This window comes from Syngnathus typhle, linkage group LG1 (assembly GCF_033458585.1).
Source record: "Syngnathus typhle isolate RoL2023-S1 ecotype Sweden linkage group LG1, RoL_Styp_1.0, whole genome shotgun sequence".
Lineage (NCBI taxonomy): Eukaryota > Metazoa > Chordata > Actinopteri > Syngnathiformes > Syngnathidae > Syngnathus > Syngnathus typhle.
Genome location: NC_083738.1, coordinates 8,606,854 through 8,622,500, shown reverse-complemented (window position 1 = coordinate 8,622,500; position 15,647 = coordinate 8,606,854). Strand labels below are relative to the sequence as shown.

Here is a 15,647-nt window from a genome sequence, read left to right as displayed (position 1 = left end):
ATCATTAGTTGTTTTTTCTATCCAGTCACTTTGTTGTGACTATCGGCTTGTATCATCAAGTGTCGTCACAGAGAGTATTAAAATAACCCCAAACCTCAGAGATGTGAATGAGGCGTGCTGTTAACCACTACTCCTGCTGTGTTAAACATTACATGCTAAACATTTCTGCTACATTCAAGGATTTCTATTTTAATGCATCAACAGTCGCTAAAAAGCCAACCATGCAGTACAGTTAGACAAGCAGGAAAATTACACATCTAGAAAGCCAAGTCACAGCGTGCCTGAGCAAACGCAAATGCAGATGATTATAAAACACTTTTTTAAGGTAGTCTGTGGCATCTAAAACTGATAACTATATTCAACACATTGATAGACAGTATAAAAGAGCTACTAGAAAACTGAAATAGCAGTGGTCTGCTGTACAGTTTGGTACTTTCAGTCAGGACATATTTCACCTCTCACCTTACCATTATGTGGCGATTACCGTATTTTCCGCACTATACGGCGCACCTAAAAACCTCAAATTTTCTCAAACGCCGACAGTGCGCCTTATAATCCGGTGCGCCTTATATATGGACCAATATGGATTCGTGGATGAGGACTAATTTATTAAAGTAAGCTTTACGTGTTTATTTTGTGTGTTGTGCTCTTAACGTTTGAGCAACGTTGAGTTATTGATATATTGTTATTGTTTTCACTATTTTGAGTGTTACTATATTGTGATTGCATTCACATTTGAGCAACGTTATTTATTCTATGCGCCTTATGATCCGGTGCGCCTTATATATGGACAAAGTTTTAAAATGGGCCATTCATTGAAGGTGCGCCTTATAATCCGGTCCGCCTAATAGTGCGGAAAATACGGTATAGTAACCATCAACACAGCAAAAGTGTGCTTCAGTGACGTGCCACGTAGATCATCTGAAGCAATTCAAAATCAGCAGATATCTAATTACTAACTACAATATATTCAAATAAAATCATCATACAGCGCTCATATTTTAAGTTTGCGCTCCCAAATCAAAGCAAAATTTGAACGGCTGCCGCTAAATTCACATGTCGGTTCTCACACATTGTAAGGTACCGCTTTTAGAATTTGCATTGCAAATGTAGGTCAAGTCTTCTGCTGTCGGGCCTTGCCTTGGAGCAAAAGAAAAAAAAAAGTTACTGTGCGTTAATACTGTAAAGTTTTACTCCCAACACTGTTGATGGAGGTCATAAAAAACATTGATTCTCTATGCCTTAAATCCAAAGCCGCGCAGGCAGACAGAGTCTACATACAGTATGACAGCAGGAACTTTCCGGCCTTTGAGTCATGGAAAGCTCTGTGTATAGGGCTGCCGTCCCACCTGCAGCTCCCGGCTCATTATTCATCTATATTCCTCAGAAACTCAAATGTATAGAGGGAACAAACATGTACTCTCTCTGTCTTTTTCTGTCTCTCTCTTGCATTCTTTTCTCTGACAGGCCCACAATGCAGCGTGCCCCCACCCAACTCTTGTCCTCCTGTAGCGTGGCTCAGTATGTCACGCAACGGTCGCTCTGCCTCAGACGGCTAACGCAGACAAGATTAATTTCCTGATGTTAATTCCAGTCGTAACACAAACACAGAAAAGAAAAGCAGCTCTGCGGCCGTTAAACTGGGTGTGGACCCACTCCACCTTTGTGACTAAGCCCACAACTTTATTTCCAGATTCCTCGCTGGACTGAAAACTGGAATTTATATTTTGCTGGCACTCGTTTTGTTTCTTGTTTCAATTATCTTTGGAAAAAAAAATCTCTTGAGCTGTTTACATATTTTAGGACTATCAAATTTAATCATTTGTTGCTATGCCATCTTTGCAAAATGAAAACGCACCAGTGTGTCTGTGTGTGTGTTTATCTAATCAGACTCAGCACAGTTTAAGACATGAATGTAGTGCCCTGTATTAAAAGTTTTTAGAATAGTTAGTGAAAAAATAAAATTCAACCATTCTGACGTAGAGGCAATCCCTATGATAATCTTGACTCATTTCTGTGAATGTGACTGATTGTGTGCATGAAGTTGAACAGTTTGAAAAGACTTAGTCCTGTCCAAGCAGCTGGATGCAAAATCAGATTACTCTCCTCGGACAATCTCTTTTTGTCTGCTACTCGTTTCCTTTGCACGTTGTCAAGGTGGTTCCCAGAGTCATGTGTTGCTAAGAAACACTCCATTTCCAGCAGATGGTCATGGCACGAGAATCCAATGATCACACCTAGCCGACAGACCGATAATATGAACTCCCAGCAGAGATAGTGCATAATAAGGGTGGGCCTTTGATTAAAACTATTTCACATGCACAAAAATATGGTATTTTTAAAAACTTATTTACCGACGTCTGGGTTGCTAAAAAAAAAGATCAGCATTACCAAAAAAATCTCTGTATATTGAATGAAAAAAGTACACAAAAAAGTATTTTGCTTGTCCATAATGAAGATGCAAACTATGGCCACAATGCCATGGCCTAAATGTCCTTGACGAGCGGGAAACTTTATTATACTATATTGATTAATTGTTCAATACAAATATTTCTTTTATGATGAACAATCTCTCCAAAGGCTATGAGTTCACGTTTCTATACCTGTGGTGAACATTGAGCAGCAGAGGAAGGAAAGCACTTCATTGAATGAGTGATGAATGAATTGATGAGTGAAAAGACCATACATCTATTGCACTTTTAGGGTCGCAGGTAGGATGGAACCTATCCCAGCAGAGGAAGGAGCAGGGTAAATCCTGGACTCGTTGCCCATGACAGGGCACAGATTATTGCTCGCTCTAACACCTACGAGCAGTTTAGCCTTCAGTCAACCCAATGTGCATGTTTTTGGAATGTGGGAGGAAGCTGACATTAAAAGATTACCATTCAGCAAAAAAAAATAAAAATAAATAAAAATAAATAGCTTCAATTCCAAATTTGTTTTTGATTAATTTTAGGGTGGATGTTACTTCATAGCAGGCACCACCTTGATTTTATTTTGCGGACTATCTCGCAAATTCCTAATGATTACTTCAATAATGAATTGATTGATACGTATGCCCATTGCTTCATGTATAAGGACAAACACAATCCAAACGAAATTGAAGTGAACAGCAGACACACTTGAAATAGTCCTCATGGGACCGGTCAAAGCTGTCTTTATCCTCAACCCCCTCCCTTTTTTTCCTCCATAGGAAACTGGCCCACTATTTAAAGCACAGGTGTCAAACTCAAGGCCCTGGGGCCAGACACAGCCGGCCACATCTTTTAATGTGGCCCACAAAAGCAAATGATGCAAATCAAATTCATGTTTGTTGCTAATATAGCAAAATTGCAAATAGTCTTCTGGCAATTGCAAACATATTTTGTTTAAAATAAAATGAAGAATGGTTTAAGTAGTACAACAATATTTTATTTTATTTGTTATTTTATTTTATTGTCCCTGGCAGACACGCGTGCAGAGCTGCCACAACCTTACCTCAGGTTAGGGGTGTGCTGAGATGAAAAGTCAGGGACCTTGAGGGGCAATGAAAAAAGTTAAGGGAGTACAAACACTCTGACAGGTCCAGAGAGGAGCCTCTCCTCTGCTGTGCCTGCCCCAAACAAAAGGCGGAGAAGGTCTGTGACCCTCACATGGAGACCCTCTGATGACCTAGCACAGGCAGGAAACAGGAAGTGTGACCCCTGCCCTCTTTGCGGGGGGAGGGATCCTGTTACACAGGAGCATGTGACTGTGCCCAGTGACAACAAGCTCAGGATGTCAGAAACTTCAGCACGAAGAACTCAGCTGTTCATATCTTCATATGCATCTTGGAGAAAATACAAAAAAGGAAGAAACACAGTAATAATGTACCAAGACAAACACTGCACTGAGGTGGGCAGCAACCTTGAGCCACATAAAGTGAAACAACTGACATTCAAGTCACATGTATGACCATGTGATATCACACCATGTTGACGTCAATTGCTCGAGATAACTTAGTGAAGATAAAAAGTCAAGATGTCTTGGTTTTTAAGTGGCTCATGCGTTTTTCTTACGTCCATCCATCCATCCATCCATTTTCTGTACCGCTTAAACCCCACTGGGGTCGCGGGCGTGCTGGAGCCTATCCCAGCCGTCATCGGGCAGTAGGCGGGGGACACCCTGAACCGGTTGCCAGCCAATCGCAGGGCACACAGAGACAAACAACCATTTGCACTGACACTCACACCTAAGGACAATTTGGAGTGCTCAATCGGCCTACCAAGCATGTTTTTGGGATGTGGGAGGAAACCGGAGTGCCCGGAGAAAACCCACGCGGGCCCGGGGAGAACATGCAAACTCCACACAGGGAGGGCCGGAGGTGGAATCGAACCCGCACCCTCCTAACTGTGAGGCGGACGTGCTACCCAAGTGCGCCACCGAGCCGCCTTTCTTACGTCCATTCTTAGCTAAATCATGACAAATTATGCAAATCAGAAACGAGGACAGCACGATGACCGCCACGGGAAGCAAGACTAAAGAAATAGGGAAGCAAAAGGAAGAAGATCAAGGGAAACAAAAAGAAGAAAGGCAATTTGAATGGAGAGAATAGAAGAATTATGAGTCAATGCAGTTTGCTCTTCATAATAAATTACTTTGTGTCATTGTAACTGTTTGACTAAGGCAAAGTAATACTTTCAATTGGATCAACTAAAATCATAATTGGAGAGAAAAGGATCAAATTAGTTGTAAAGACTAGAATATATATTTTTTTGTAAAAGTTGGTCCAAATTCTAATTTATTTTTAGTGCAGCCAAGACTTTAAAAAAATAACCATGCCATGTCATAATGACACAATGTGCAATGGGGTGGCTGTGGTGTAGGTGTGAGGTGACCCTGACTTGAGCCAAAGGCTCGAAGTGGGGGGTTGGGAGGGACAGGCAGGCAAGGGGGTGGAAGTATGGAAGTCTGAGGAGAAATGGGCGGCAGTGGCAGAAGGGATGCTTGGGCCTCATTAGCAGGCAGACTAATTGGGAGGAAAAGGGCCCTCACATGGTCTGTCTGACCTCCCAGCCAGCAGGGGAGAGGGCTGCTTTGGGACTATGTGGACGGACGTCTGGGGGGCAGTGGGAGGGTTATCTGCTTGTTAGATTCCTCAAGTTAAAGAACCAGAACTTCACACAACACCTCCAATCTCAAAGCTAGCATGAAGCCCAAAGCCACCTGAAAGGATAACATGCGTGTGGCGCTTTGACGACTGCGCCTGCATAAATGCCCCCTAGCTCCTCAGAGGTTTACACCAGGTGTCACACTTCATTTAAAAAACCCTCATGGCTTATCGCCCGCTCACAAACCTAGCAGAATAACAAGCCTCCACCTCTTCAAGAGTAAACTTACTTCAAGCCACATAAAACCTAGGAGGGCAATAGGACAAAGCCCCCGAGGGGGTTTGTTGAATAACGCTTGGTAAATAACATCAAACAGAAATCTTTGACTTGAGGGAGCATAATGGCTAGGTGAGCAAGTGTACGTTTACAAAACAGCAGGCCCTGTCTGGCGCCCTTGGTGTCTATTAGTCTGACTGCAAGCACACTTGATAAGAGAAAGCTAACAAATGCTCTTAAGAATCGGCTGCAATTATGCACATGGAATGTGTATGTCACATAATTTATGGCGTCAAACCATCTGGTTTTATGTCACAGGCATATGTGAAAAGTATTGGTTATAATTATAGGAGCATGCATGTTCGGAAAAAAAAAAAAAGTACACAGTGCATGTACATGTTTTGTGTGTGTGTGTATTCCATACGGGTTTGCATAATGTGTCACGCACATACTGGCCGTCCAGGCTCTGGTGCCTCTGAGGAAGTGAGACTGTGTGATGGAATTTTTGGCACTCGGGATCTGGTTTATTTTCCACCCTGGATTCCAGTTCTACCTGCTGGATTTTCCCAGGTTCTGGCTTCAATTAGCCTGGGAAGCTGGAAAGAGAGGAGGGGATCTTGGGCTTTAGAGGGAAGGACGAGGTGGGAAGGGAGGGAGGCGCGACAGAACTGGAGTCTGTCACACACAAGTCAGCACAGCTGGAGTGTTGGAAAGAGGGCCAAAGAGCCAGTAGAGATAAAGAACACTCCAACTTGTAAAACACTTAAGGCAGAATTCAAAGATGAGTTAATCTGCTAATGAGAAAGCAATTGCCATGAATTAATTGAATGTTGCCAAAATAGCATCCTTACAAAGACTTCTTTCATATCCATTGTGTTGCTAATGTACCTCTCTAAATAGTGTCACATTGCCAAGTTGAGTTTGTCAGAAGAAGTCCCAAGAGGTCTGACCCTCTAAATTGCAAATTCATCCAACAAATGAGTGGGAAACGCTCTGTAATCAAAGACCAATCACATAATTGCTCGAGTTTGCCAGTAGCTCAACCATCTCCTGTGAGATTAGTTGTTGGGAGCAGAAACTCGATACTCTGGGAAGTTCAACAGATGTGGAGCAAAAAAAAGCTCATCTCTGAAGAACAAGAAGACATCATCAAAATAATATGCTCTGCTCTCACTTGAAGGCCCTCGTCACTACACGAGAGCTGTCCGGGCCACTTTTCACAAAAGACACACATCGCAAGCAGTGGAGGAGATGTGTTGCCTTGACGTACACTTGACTGCGTCAGCTTTGACATACTCCAAACTGCACAGACGGGACCTCACACAGTGACAAGAATGTGCCACGGCTCCTCAAAGTCTTGTGTTGCTTCAACAATTTGTGAGGGTAAAACAGCAGACGAAAGCAAATTTCTCTCAATCCATTCAGTGTTACCACATCATGTTAACCTTGGATGCGGCTCAGCCATGATTAAGCATGAGAAAAGATATATTTGGATTTCTTTTGTTTTCCTTTGGGTTCCCCAACCAGATAGCCTCTGTGACGATAGATATTCAGATCAATGCTGACAATGTGAGAAACCACACATTTCCGCTGCATACTTGCATTTAGCACGGTTTCCGTCATAGTGCACTTGGCGCAGAGAAGAAGAAGAAAAAAAAATCTGACATTCCCAGTGTAGCCTGACAATTGAAGATATATTTAAAAAGGGTTATTGGAGGTTTTTGAAACAGCACATCTGAAGTCTGAACACATACAGTCCATACAGAAAAATTAGACAGTGATTATCAACTACTTATCACCAGCCACGGCCTTATTTTTGCAAGAGAATGGATTGTTTGGACAGTGTTGTCATCTAAAATAATTTGGTTGCTTTCCACTGTACAGTATTGCTTGGCTCAGTTCAGCTTGGGATAGACAGTTAGTTTTCCCGCTTTAAAATAGAAGACCGTGAAAACCACAGCGCTTTCAATGTGTCAGTTGGAATAAAACGTTAACAAACAACAATGGAAGAGAATAAGAGTCTTGTGTATTTACGTCTCGACATGTAGTGGTCGGCCGAATTGAATTTTAGAGCAGCAAGAGCGCAGCAAAATGTAATCTTTGGAGCATAATACTGCAATGGCCCGGTCAAAGGCACGGCAACAGAAAAAGCTAACTTTAGAATGTGTGTTTATTTTTTCATTTTTAGCTGTGTGTATTTTAGTCATTTTGAGCTGAGCGACCAGAAGTGGTTTGGAAATATGACTCACCAGGTAGGCCAGAAATAGATCCAAGGTGAGCAGATGGTATGTTGCAAGGGTTTTTAGTTAAACTAAAACAAAAAGTGAAAAGGTATTTTTGTGAACAAAATAAAATAGAAACAAAAGCGCTTTAAAAAAAAACAACTGAAACTAAAGTACATTTTTCATCCTAATCAATTAATTTAGTACAGTTGGGGTTATTATAAATGTAATTTGTAAAAAAAAAATATATATATATATCAACATTTTTTTTTCTCAATTGCTTTGGTGCATTCGTCGGATCAAAACTGAATTTCTCAAAACGACTTGTTCAATCTTCATCACTTGTGCACACTGAAAAAGCACTTTCTCATTTCTTTCAACAAGTTTCAAATAATGTCCTGTATCCAGACAAATGATTATGTACAATTCTCTGTTGTTTCCTTATTAGCAATTATTTCATATTGTCAAGTTGATCATAAAGTATTCAAAGTCTCACATCATATTGCTGTTAACCCCTCTCTGTATCACAATGAGATGTCAACAAATTAGATTGCAAAGAGTAAAAGTAAATTGCAAATCTTGCCCAGTCTCTTGTCAGTCAGTCCATACACATGAAGGTGTACCTTTTAGATTAGAGTAATTGTCATCATTTTGTCATTGTAATGTAATTGTCATCATTAATTGCCATGGGCAGTTTAGCGTTGTAGTTGATCGGGGGAACTTTAAGGCTTCCAATTTGGCATTCGAGGTATATCAAAGTCATAAGGAAGAAACGCCGCCAGATGTGAAAACAGATTTAAGTTTGACACCTGAGACTCTCTGTCCACTCACCTTTGTGTAAAAAGCAATTGTCATTGATGTCAGCGGGCTTTTAATTGTCTTTATCTGGCAAGCACTAACTGCTGTGTAAACACTCTCTAGTGCTGACCAAATGGGGACACCTCTGATGGACCGATTTATTTGGAATGCGGTGTCAAAACGGCAAATTATTGACTTTCTTGTTTACGCCAATTCAATTAGAAAAGCACAAGACAAATATTTGTGAGCCGTGCCTTGAATGTGAAGCACACATTCAAACAGGGCGACCTGAGATTGATGTAGTGCCGTATGGAATCAACATGGCATGCCTCTGGTCCACGTCCAGGGACATTTAAACATGCTATTTGTGTTGTTGGCACGCTGCAAAAACAGGAGCAGATGAAAGTCTTTATGTGTGAGTTGCAGCCTTTTTCTTCTCCTATCGGATGCTTATTTAGTCCATTTGCATGAGCCCAAAGCCAAGTGGCGCTGAGGGGCCCTTGTAAAACTGCTTTAAGGCCATTTTCTCCAGAGGATGTTTCCAACACAGCGACTCCGAGCACTTTGCTTGGTAAAATAACAGAATTTATCAAATGAAACTCATCACCACTCAATAATAATACTAAAAGGCATTTGATCAAATGAGTGGAGACAGCGCCATCACGAACATTCTGTTGCACCATGACTGTTTTGACTTTGGATTCCCCACAGTTGTTTTCCGCACCACCTCGTCACCTTGTTTTTTGGCTGCAAGTCACTGTCACACCACACACGGCAGGATTATCTGATAAGATTATCGGTACTAGAATCGAGGCAAACCTACGACTGTCGAGAGGGGAGATTCGGGGCTAAATATGGGTCGATTATCCAGCCATGTGACGATTACGTGAACTGAGCAGCACCTGCACGCTTGTGCAAAGTTAAAAACTCCAACCGCAGAGAAGTTGAAAAATAAACTGCTGCAATTTATTTCGGGAGAAATTTGGGAATCCGATCCTTGCAGTGTCTCACATTTGTTGGTAGATGGCTTTGTCATGGTCGAGTGGGCCACGGACATTAGTGGTTCATGAGCACGAGACAGAACAACCCCCTCATAGCTGGCTGATTTTAACAGGGCTGTAAAAAAGTGGGTGAAAAGTGAGACACGTTGCATATTATGTAACCGAGCAACACTGAAAGGCTATGCTTAAAAAACATTTCATTTAGACATGATAAGATTCCCTCATTCTCACCAAATTATCAAATTGGATTGCATTACTGTACTTTACAAAGCGTTCCTGTCATTTTTGTGTACCGCAGGATAGTGATCATTTGCTACGTGAATATTTGTCTTGACAGCTTGGTCGTGAATGTTTTGGCAGCCCATGAAATCTGCAATTAGTTTTTCATCAGATGTTCTTCCCGGATTTTAAACTCAAGAAGAGTACGAGAAGCAGAAACGAGCGCTCAAGGTGGACAAAAATATCAAGCAATTTTTTACAGAACTAAAGCAGACTCACACGCGCACACTTAGTACACTGCACTGCAAGTATCATTCATACAATAATAAACATTTAATAATTGGTGTACCTAATTATATGGAGATTGAGTGTGTGATGTTGATAACAAGGTCAACATAATGTTCATGTTTTGACTTTTGACTTGTACCATCAAAAGTTGTCACTACAAGTCACTTGCAGATATATTTGGTAATGTTTTTGCACAGCAAGCCCTTCCTGATGCAACCCACTTTTTTTCTTTTTTGTTTAATCTGATTTTGGGACGAGCAGTGGATGCTATTAGGGCTCTGGCCAGTGGCCAGGAATCAAAGCTACACCTTCTGCACAAAAGGCGGCAGCAGTTAGAAAATGATTACACATTGATGGGCAAAAATGAGCCTTCTGTTTCCAAAACAAAACTCCAATTGCCCTAACAGAGTCACGAATGATGGAAAGGGAGTGAACAAACTTCCAAGCATGATGTTAAAAGCCTGACTTTCCAGCAAGAGTAAGCATGAGGTAATACCGAAAAAGAAAATTACAGTCGGAAACCACAAGCCTCTGTATTTTTTCTCGAGCGTCCGCCTTGTCAGAGGAGCTGAGAGGCTCGGCAGCTGCTCTTTGGATCTTTCAGGTTGTTTAAAGCCGAGAGATGCATTGTAATCCACCAAGACAGGCCTGAAGCGCTCGCAGACTCTCTGCACACACACACTTTAGGCAAATGCGTCTATGTTTGGGGTGCTTTAGTGATTTAACATGTTGACAGCTACAAGTCCTGCCACCAGGAAGCAGGACATTTAGCCACAGCCAAGATCCATTTGCCTGCTAACTTTGAGTCTTGGTGCAAGCATTTCTGGGTCCTGCCAGCCGCACTCCAAAAGTTGGTTTCCACGGCGATGACAGTATGAAAAATAGCTCTCCAACCCTGAAAACAGCTGGGGCTTACAGTGCAAATAATTTTTAAACGTCAAAACATTCTTCATCGCCCCGCGAGTGTCCTACACTGGCCGCACGATGTGTGTCTCAGGTGAGACACAAATGGTTTCGCAAGTTCTCGCTACTAACACTTATACAATCAACAAATGTTCGCTTGTCTCGGATGACCCCCGCAACACAGGCGTGTTGACATTGACTCACAGGTAAGTGTACACACATTACCAAATTCCCGCATTACATTAAATTAAAAAAGAAAAATCATAGCTTTCACCTGGTTGATGTGCTTGAGTTTGTCTATCATCTGACTGATGACAGGCTCAAGGGGCTTGTTGCTCCGGGATTCAGAACCCGACCGCTTCAGGCTGGGCCCCGAAAACCTGACATGACAGAAAAGCATTATGGAGCTGATTTTGAAATAATTGGCACACGGCACTGACATCACGGGGGGGCTTCAAGAGTGTAGAAAATGTATTAAGACAACTGAGTATAATTTTGTTTACTTTTGATTGCTTGCTCTTTGCGGCTACAAAACTACTTGTATTGAGAGGTGTCTCAATACAGCCATCCATCCATTTTCTACAGTGCTTGTCCTCATTATAGAGTTGCGCTGGAACTAAGGGGTAGACAAACAACTCTTCACATTCACCACATTGGGGAATTTAGAGTTTGCAATAAATCTAACATGCATGTTTCTGTAAGTCGGACTACTTGAAGAAAAGTCAGAGAAGGGTGAACATGCAACTGCCACACAAGAACGCCAGAGCAGAGATTTAAACCCCCAAATTTCTGAACTGTGAGGCAGACGTGCAAAGCATTGGTCCAGTGTGCTGCATGCTATCAGTAAAATGATATCAAATCCACCGAAACAGCTTGAAGTTTAGTTTCAAGTCATGAAAATGAGATCAGTGGTTATTAAATGTTTTCAGCGCAGAGGCACAGGAACACTTTTGTAGAAGTCACCTATCGAGTGGCTACACTGAATCTTCTATGATAAAGAAGAAAAAGCTAAAACCTTAAAAACACCATTTGTTAAAACTACAGTAGAGGAAAAAACACGTTATGGTTCTCTAAATTACAAAAACTAGGACTTTGCTACTACCTTGTGGAAATTATGTGAATAGCAGCTTCTCTCTTTGGTTTTGCTTTAAATAGGGGGGCAGAGGTCATGTAAATATACAATTGAACATGAACCGAGTTTACCTGTGTTTGTAGGTCAGTTACATTATTTCAAATAATTAATGGGGAGGAGTTCTCTGTAGTCTCCTGTACAGAAATATTTGATTATTGGGCCACTGATGACAAAGAAAGGAGGAAATGTGGACCAATTACGGGTTTGTGTATGCACCATTTAAGAAAATAATTAGCTCTGGCGTCAAATTGTTGCTATCATGAAATCTCTGCTAACTGTACTGTTGGTAACATTTCAATGTTCTCACATGTCATTATTAGTGTAAACTAACCCTAACCTTGACGAAAAGCACGGTTTGAAGTAGTACGTCTGCTCATGTCAATAATAGTAGATGGACTGGAAAGCGTGAGGTAACTGTGTTCCCATATCTCCCTCTATCTCTCACACACGCAGACACACACATCACCTTCAATTTCCATTAATCAGATTTTTTTCTGTGGACTAATTCCAACTTTCCATTAAACTCAGAAGACGTTTTCCGTAATTATTCATTCTTCCTATTAAGCACGATCTCTACCCTTTCCGTTGCTAATTATCTCATTAATAATGAAACGAGATGTGGGATCCATTTAGCATAGGATCAGGGGTGGTGCGGGTTGAGGAGGGAGGAGGATTCGAAGACTGATGGACAGGAGCTAAGCTATCCGTAGGTTCACGCTCCTTGCAATAAATACCTGTAATGTTACCAACATATTGTCGTTATATTGTTATTTATAAGTGTTCTTATTCTATTCTTTGATCAGAGATGATTTAACCTAAATTAAACTGGCTGATATGGCTGATTCTCACTAGATGTGTAGCTGTTCCCTCACGCATGACTTGATGACGCACACCCACCCAAGCTGACAGACATGGTCAGAGGTCACACTTTCCTGTTTTGTGGCTTCTGTTAATAATGCACGACTGCTTTTCACCACATGCAATGTTGTATTGCACAATATATACAAGGTCCTGAAAGTAATTGGTTGATTTTCCCCACAGTGCTGTAATTATTCATTTGATTTTTTTTCTATTCTCTTTCTGCCAATGTATAATGTGGTTTGAGGTCTCTGGTTTTTGTTCACAAATTAAGGTAAGATTGGATAGAACTTGAAAAGTAAATTGGCAGATTTGGCCGGGGACACGTGGTAGGAGATATTAGTCTGCTTCCATGGCAACGAGGTTCTCGAAAAAGACTTTGCTCTCCAAGTACCTCCATCATTAAAATAGTCGCCACTACTGAGTAGAATAGTGGGCCTAAGTGTTCAACAAAAACGAGGTTGTTGTATATCCACATTGTGTACCATTGTAAAGTACGCACAGTTTGAACATTAAAAATTAACTTCAATATGCCACTTACACTGGCATATGCCCGGTTGCAAATGTTTGGTGGTGGTCTGAGGGGCGCACACTAGCAGTCATGCCTGTGTCAGCCTGCCTCAGTGCAGCTGTGGCTACCTACGTATTTCACCACCACCATCATGGAAATATGAATAATGTACCCACTGTAAAGCATGTGGTGTCCAAAAAAGCGTTATATAAATCTGATGTATTATTTTTTTATAACTTTAACTTAGGAAACTGTCTATAAATAATAATTAAATTAAAAGGTATTGCACATGAAAGTTCAATTAAAATTGTACTTAAAATGTAAATATTAAATTATTTAACTTGTTAACTGTTAACTTTACTTGATGATTATTTTACCAAACACTAGAGGGAGCCCACGTACCACACTTTGAGAATCCCAAGTGGTAGAAGAAAATGGATGAGTGATGCGGTTATGTAGAAAATAAACATTCAATAATAAACATAAGTTTTTAGCTATATAAACACATGAGCCAGAATATACATTCAGCTGCTCAATATAATTCCAGTTTTGCATCGCACTTACAAGGTGAAATAAAGTCAGCTGAAACTATACATTTAAATCAAGTTTGTCAGTAAGATGCAGTTCAGTTGATTTTTTTTTTTCTATTTCCATTATTTCCAATGGTTCTAGCAACAAATCAAACGACTGAAGGTTTAATATTGAGATTGTACAGATTGTCAACAGCCTGAATAATGTTTGGATTCTATTGTACACCAATGTTGTTACAATACATCACCTTGTGTGACCTAAACTAAAATAAGCACTGGTATCTTTTGCTTTTTCTGACCAACTCTTCCCATAGACATTAAATGTTTAGACTCAACAAAGCATTTCCCCTTCCATCGTTTATCTCTCTCATGTATGCACGGGTGGATATGTACTCTTTGAGATCACACACACCACTCAAATCTATCAGGTATCAGCATGACGCCGTTTGATGTGCTGAAAAACGTTCCTCCAGTGATTTTAGCTCAGAGTGGTATGGGGGGGGGGAAACCCACACTATATTTAGCTTTAAGGTCACTGCTGAAGTAATGCAAACATCCAGCACTTGATTCTTCCAGGAGCCGAGAAAATATATATATTTTTTAACCATGTGAGACAATTGGAAGATGATTCTATCTGGAATGGTTATGGAAGATGATCCAGCACAAATTGAGAAGGGAGAAAAAGCACTTATGTTTTTGCGCACAGACAATCCATAGGAGGAGACACTGAGAATTGCTTGCTAGGAGGTATTGTAATCATTCCATCATTCACTCTCCTCTGCAACCTTCCTACACGTTCCTATCGCACCGTTCGGTCCAGCTTGTAATCATCCCCTCAGGACAACCCTGCCCCTCCACTAGCACCGTGTCTCCTCCTGAAATTCCCTATCTTTGAAGCGGACTCTCTCACTGCAGCTGCCCTCGGGAACAAGAGGTCAAAAAATTCACCCGGAGCACATTTCCTCTAAAACGTGCCAATGCAAAGATTAAACTCTACAAATAATTTCAAAGGGCAAACAGTAAAATCTACAGTATGTGTTTGAGAGCCAAATTTAAAATGACGGTGTGAAGGGATGGACAGAAAGCAGGAAGTAATAGGTGTTCAAGAGTAAGGGTGAAATGGACCACCACATGTCGTTGTACAGGAAACAAGAGATGAAGGAGAGAATATGGAAACAGGAATTAAGTCGACAATCAAGATAGCAAAAGCATGCCTGATACTGATAGTCTAGTGGAGCCACAGTCAAGATTTACTCTCAACCTCACTCCCGTGAAGCTCATCAGCTCAAAGCAAACATAACCTCCAGATCACCTCTGATGATGTTTTACGAATTTCTTGTGTTGGGCTATTCATCATCTGGGTGCTGCTGCTTGACTGTCATTGGGTCTCATTCATAAAAGCTTAGGACATTAAAACAAAAAAATTCATAAGTGTTAGTGTAGTGATGTAACGGTGTAAATTAATAGATAGAAAAATATTTTTCATTACTTTTTACTGTGAAGTCAAGCAGTACATCAAATCCATTCTCTTAACCAAATGGCTGTCAAAGCATGGACTACAGTTTAACCTAATGAGGACAAGCACTACAGAAGTCAATAATAATATTTTCAGTTTGGCTCACGTGATTTTTGTGCTCTTCCATTCAAAAAGACGAGCCGTCGACTTACCTGTCTGTCATTTCTTGCCCATTCCAGCAGAGAGAATGGTTTGCTGGAGCCGGCTCTCGGCTACACAGAGACTCCCCGAGCCCACTGTAGAAGGAGCTGAATTCTCTCAGATTGGAAATGAACTCCCTGAAGAAGGTGAAGCAACAGAATGTCCATCACATGAGTAAACCAG

At 41.1% G+C, this 15,647-nt stretch overlaps 1 protein-coding gene across 1 annotated transcript in view; it reads right to left on the bottom strand.

Moving 5' to 3' along the window:
* Positions 1–15,647, bottom strand: part of gpc3 (glypican 3) — a 110,338-nt gene that overhangs the window by 23,976 nt on the left and 70,715 nt on the right. The window contains exons 5-6 of the mRNA XM_061287653.1: positions 15,476–15,601; positions 11,051–11,156 (exon numbers count right to left, since the gene is read on the bottom strand). Of these exons, the coding sequence (XP_061143637.1) occupies positions 11,051–11,156; positions 15,476–15,601 (232 nt within the window). The remainder of the gene's footprint in view (positions 1–11,050; positions 11,157–15,475; positions 15,602–15,647) is intronic.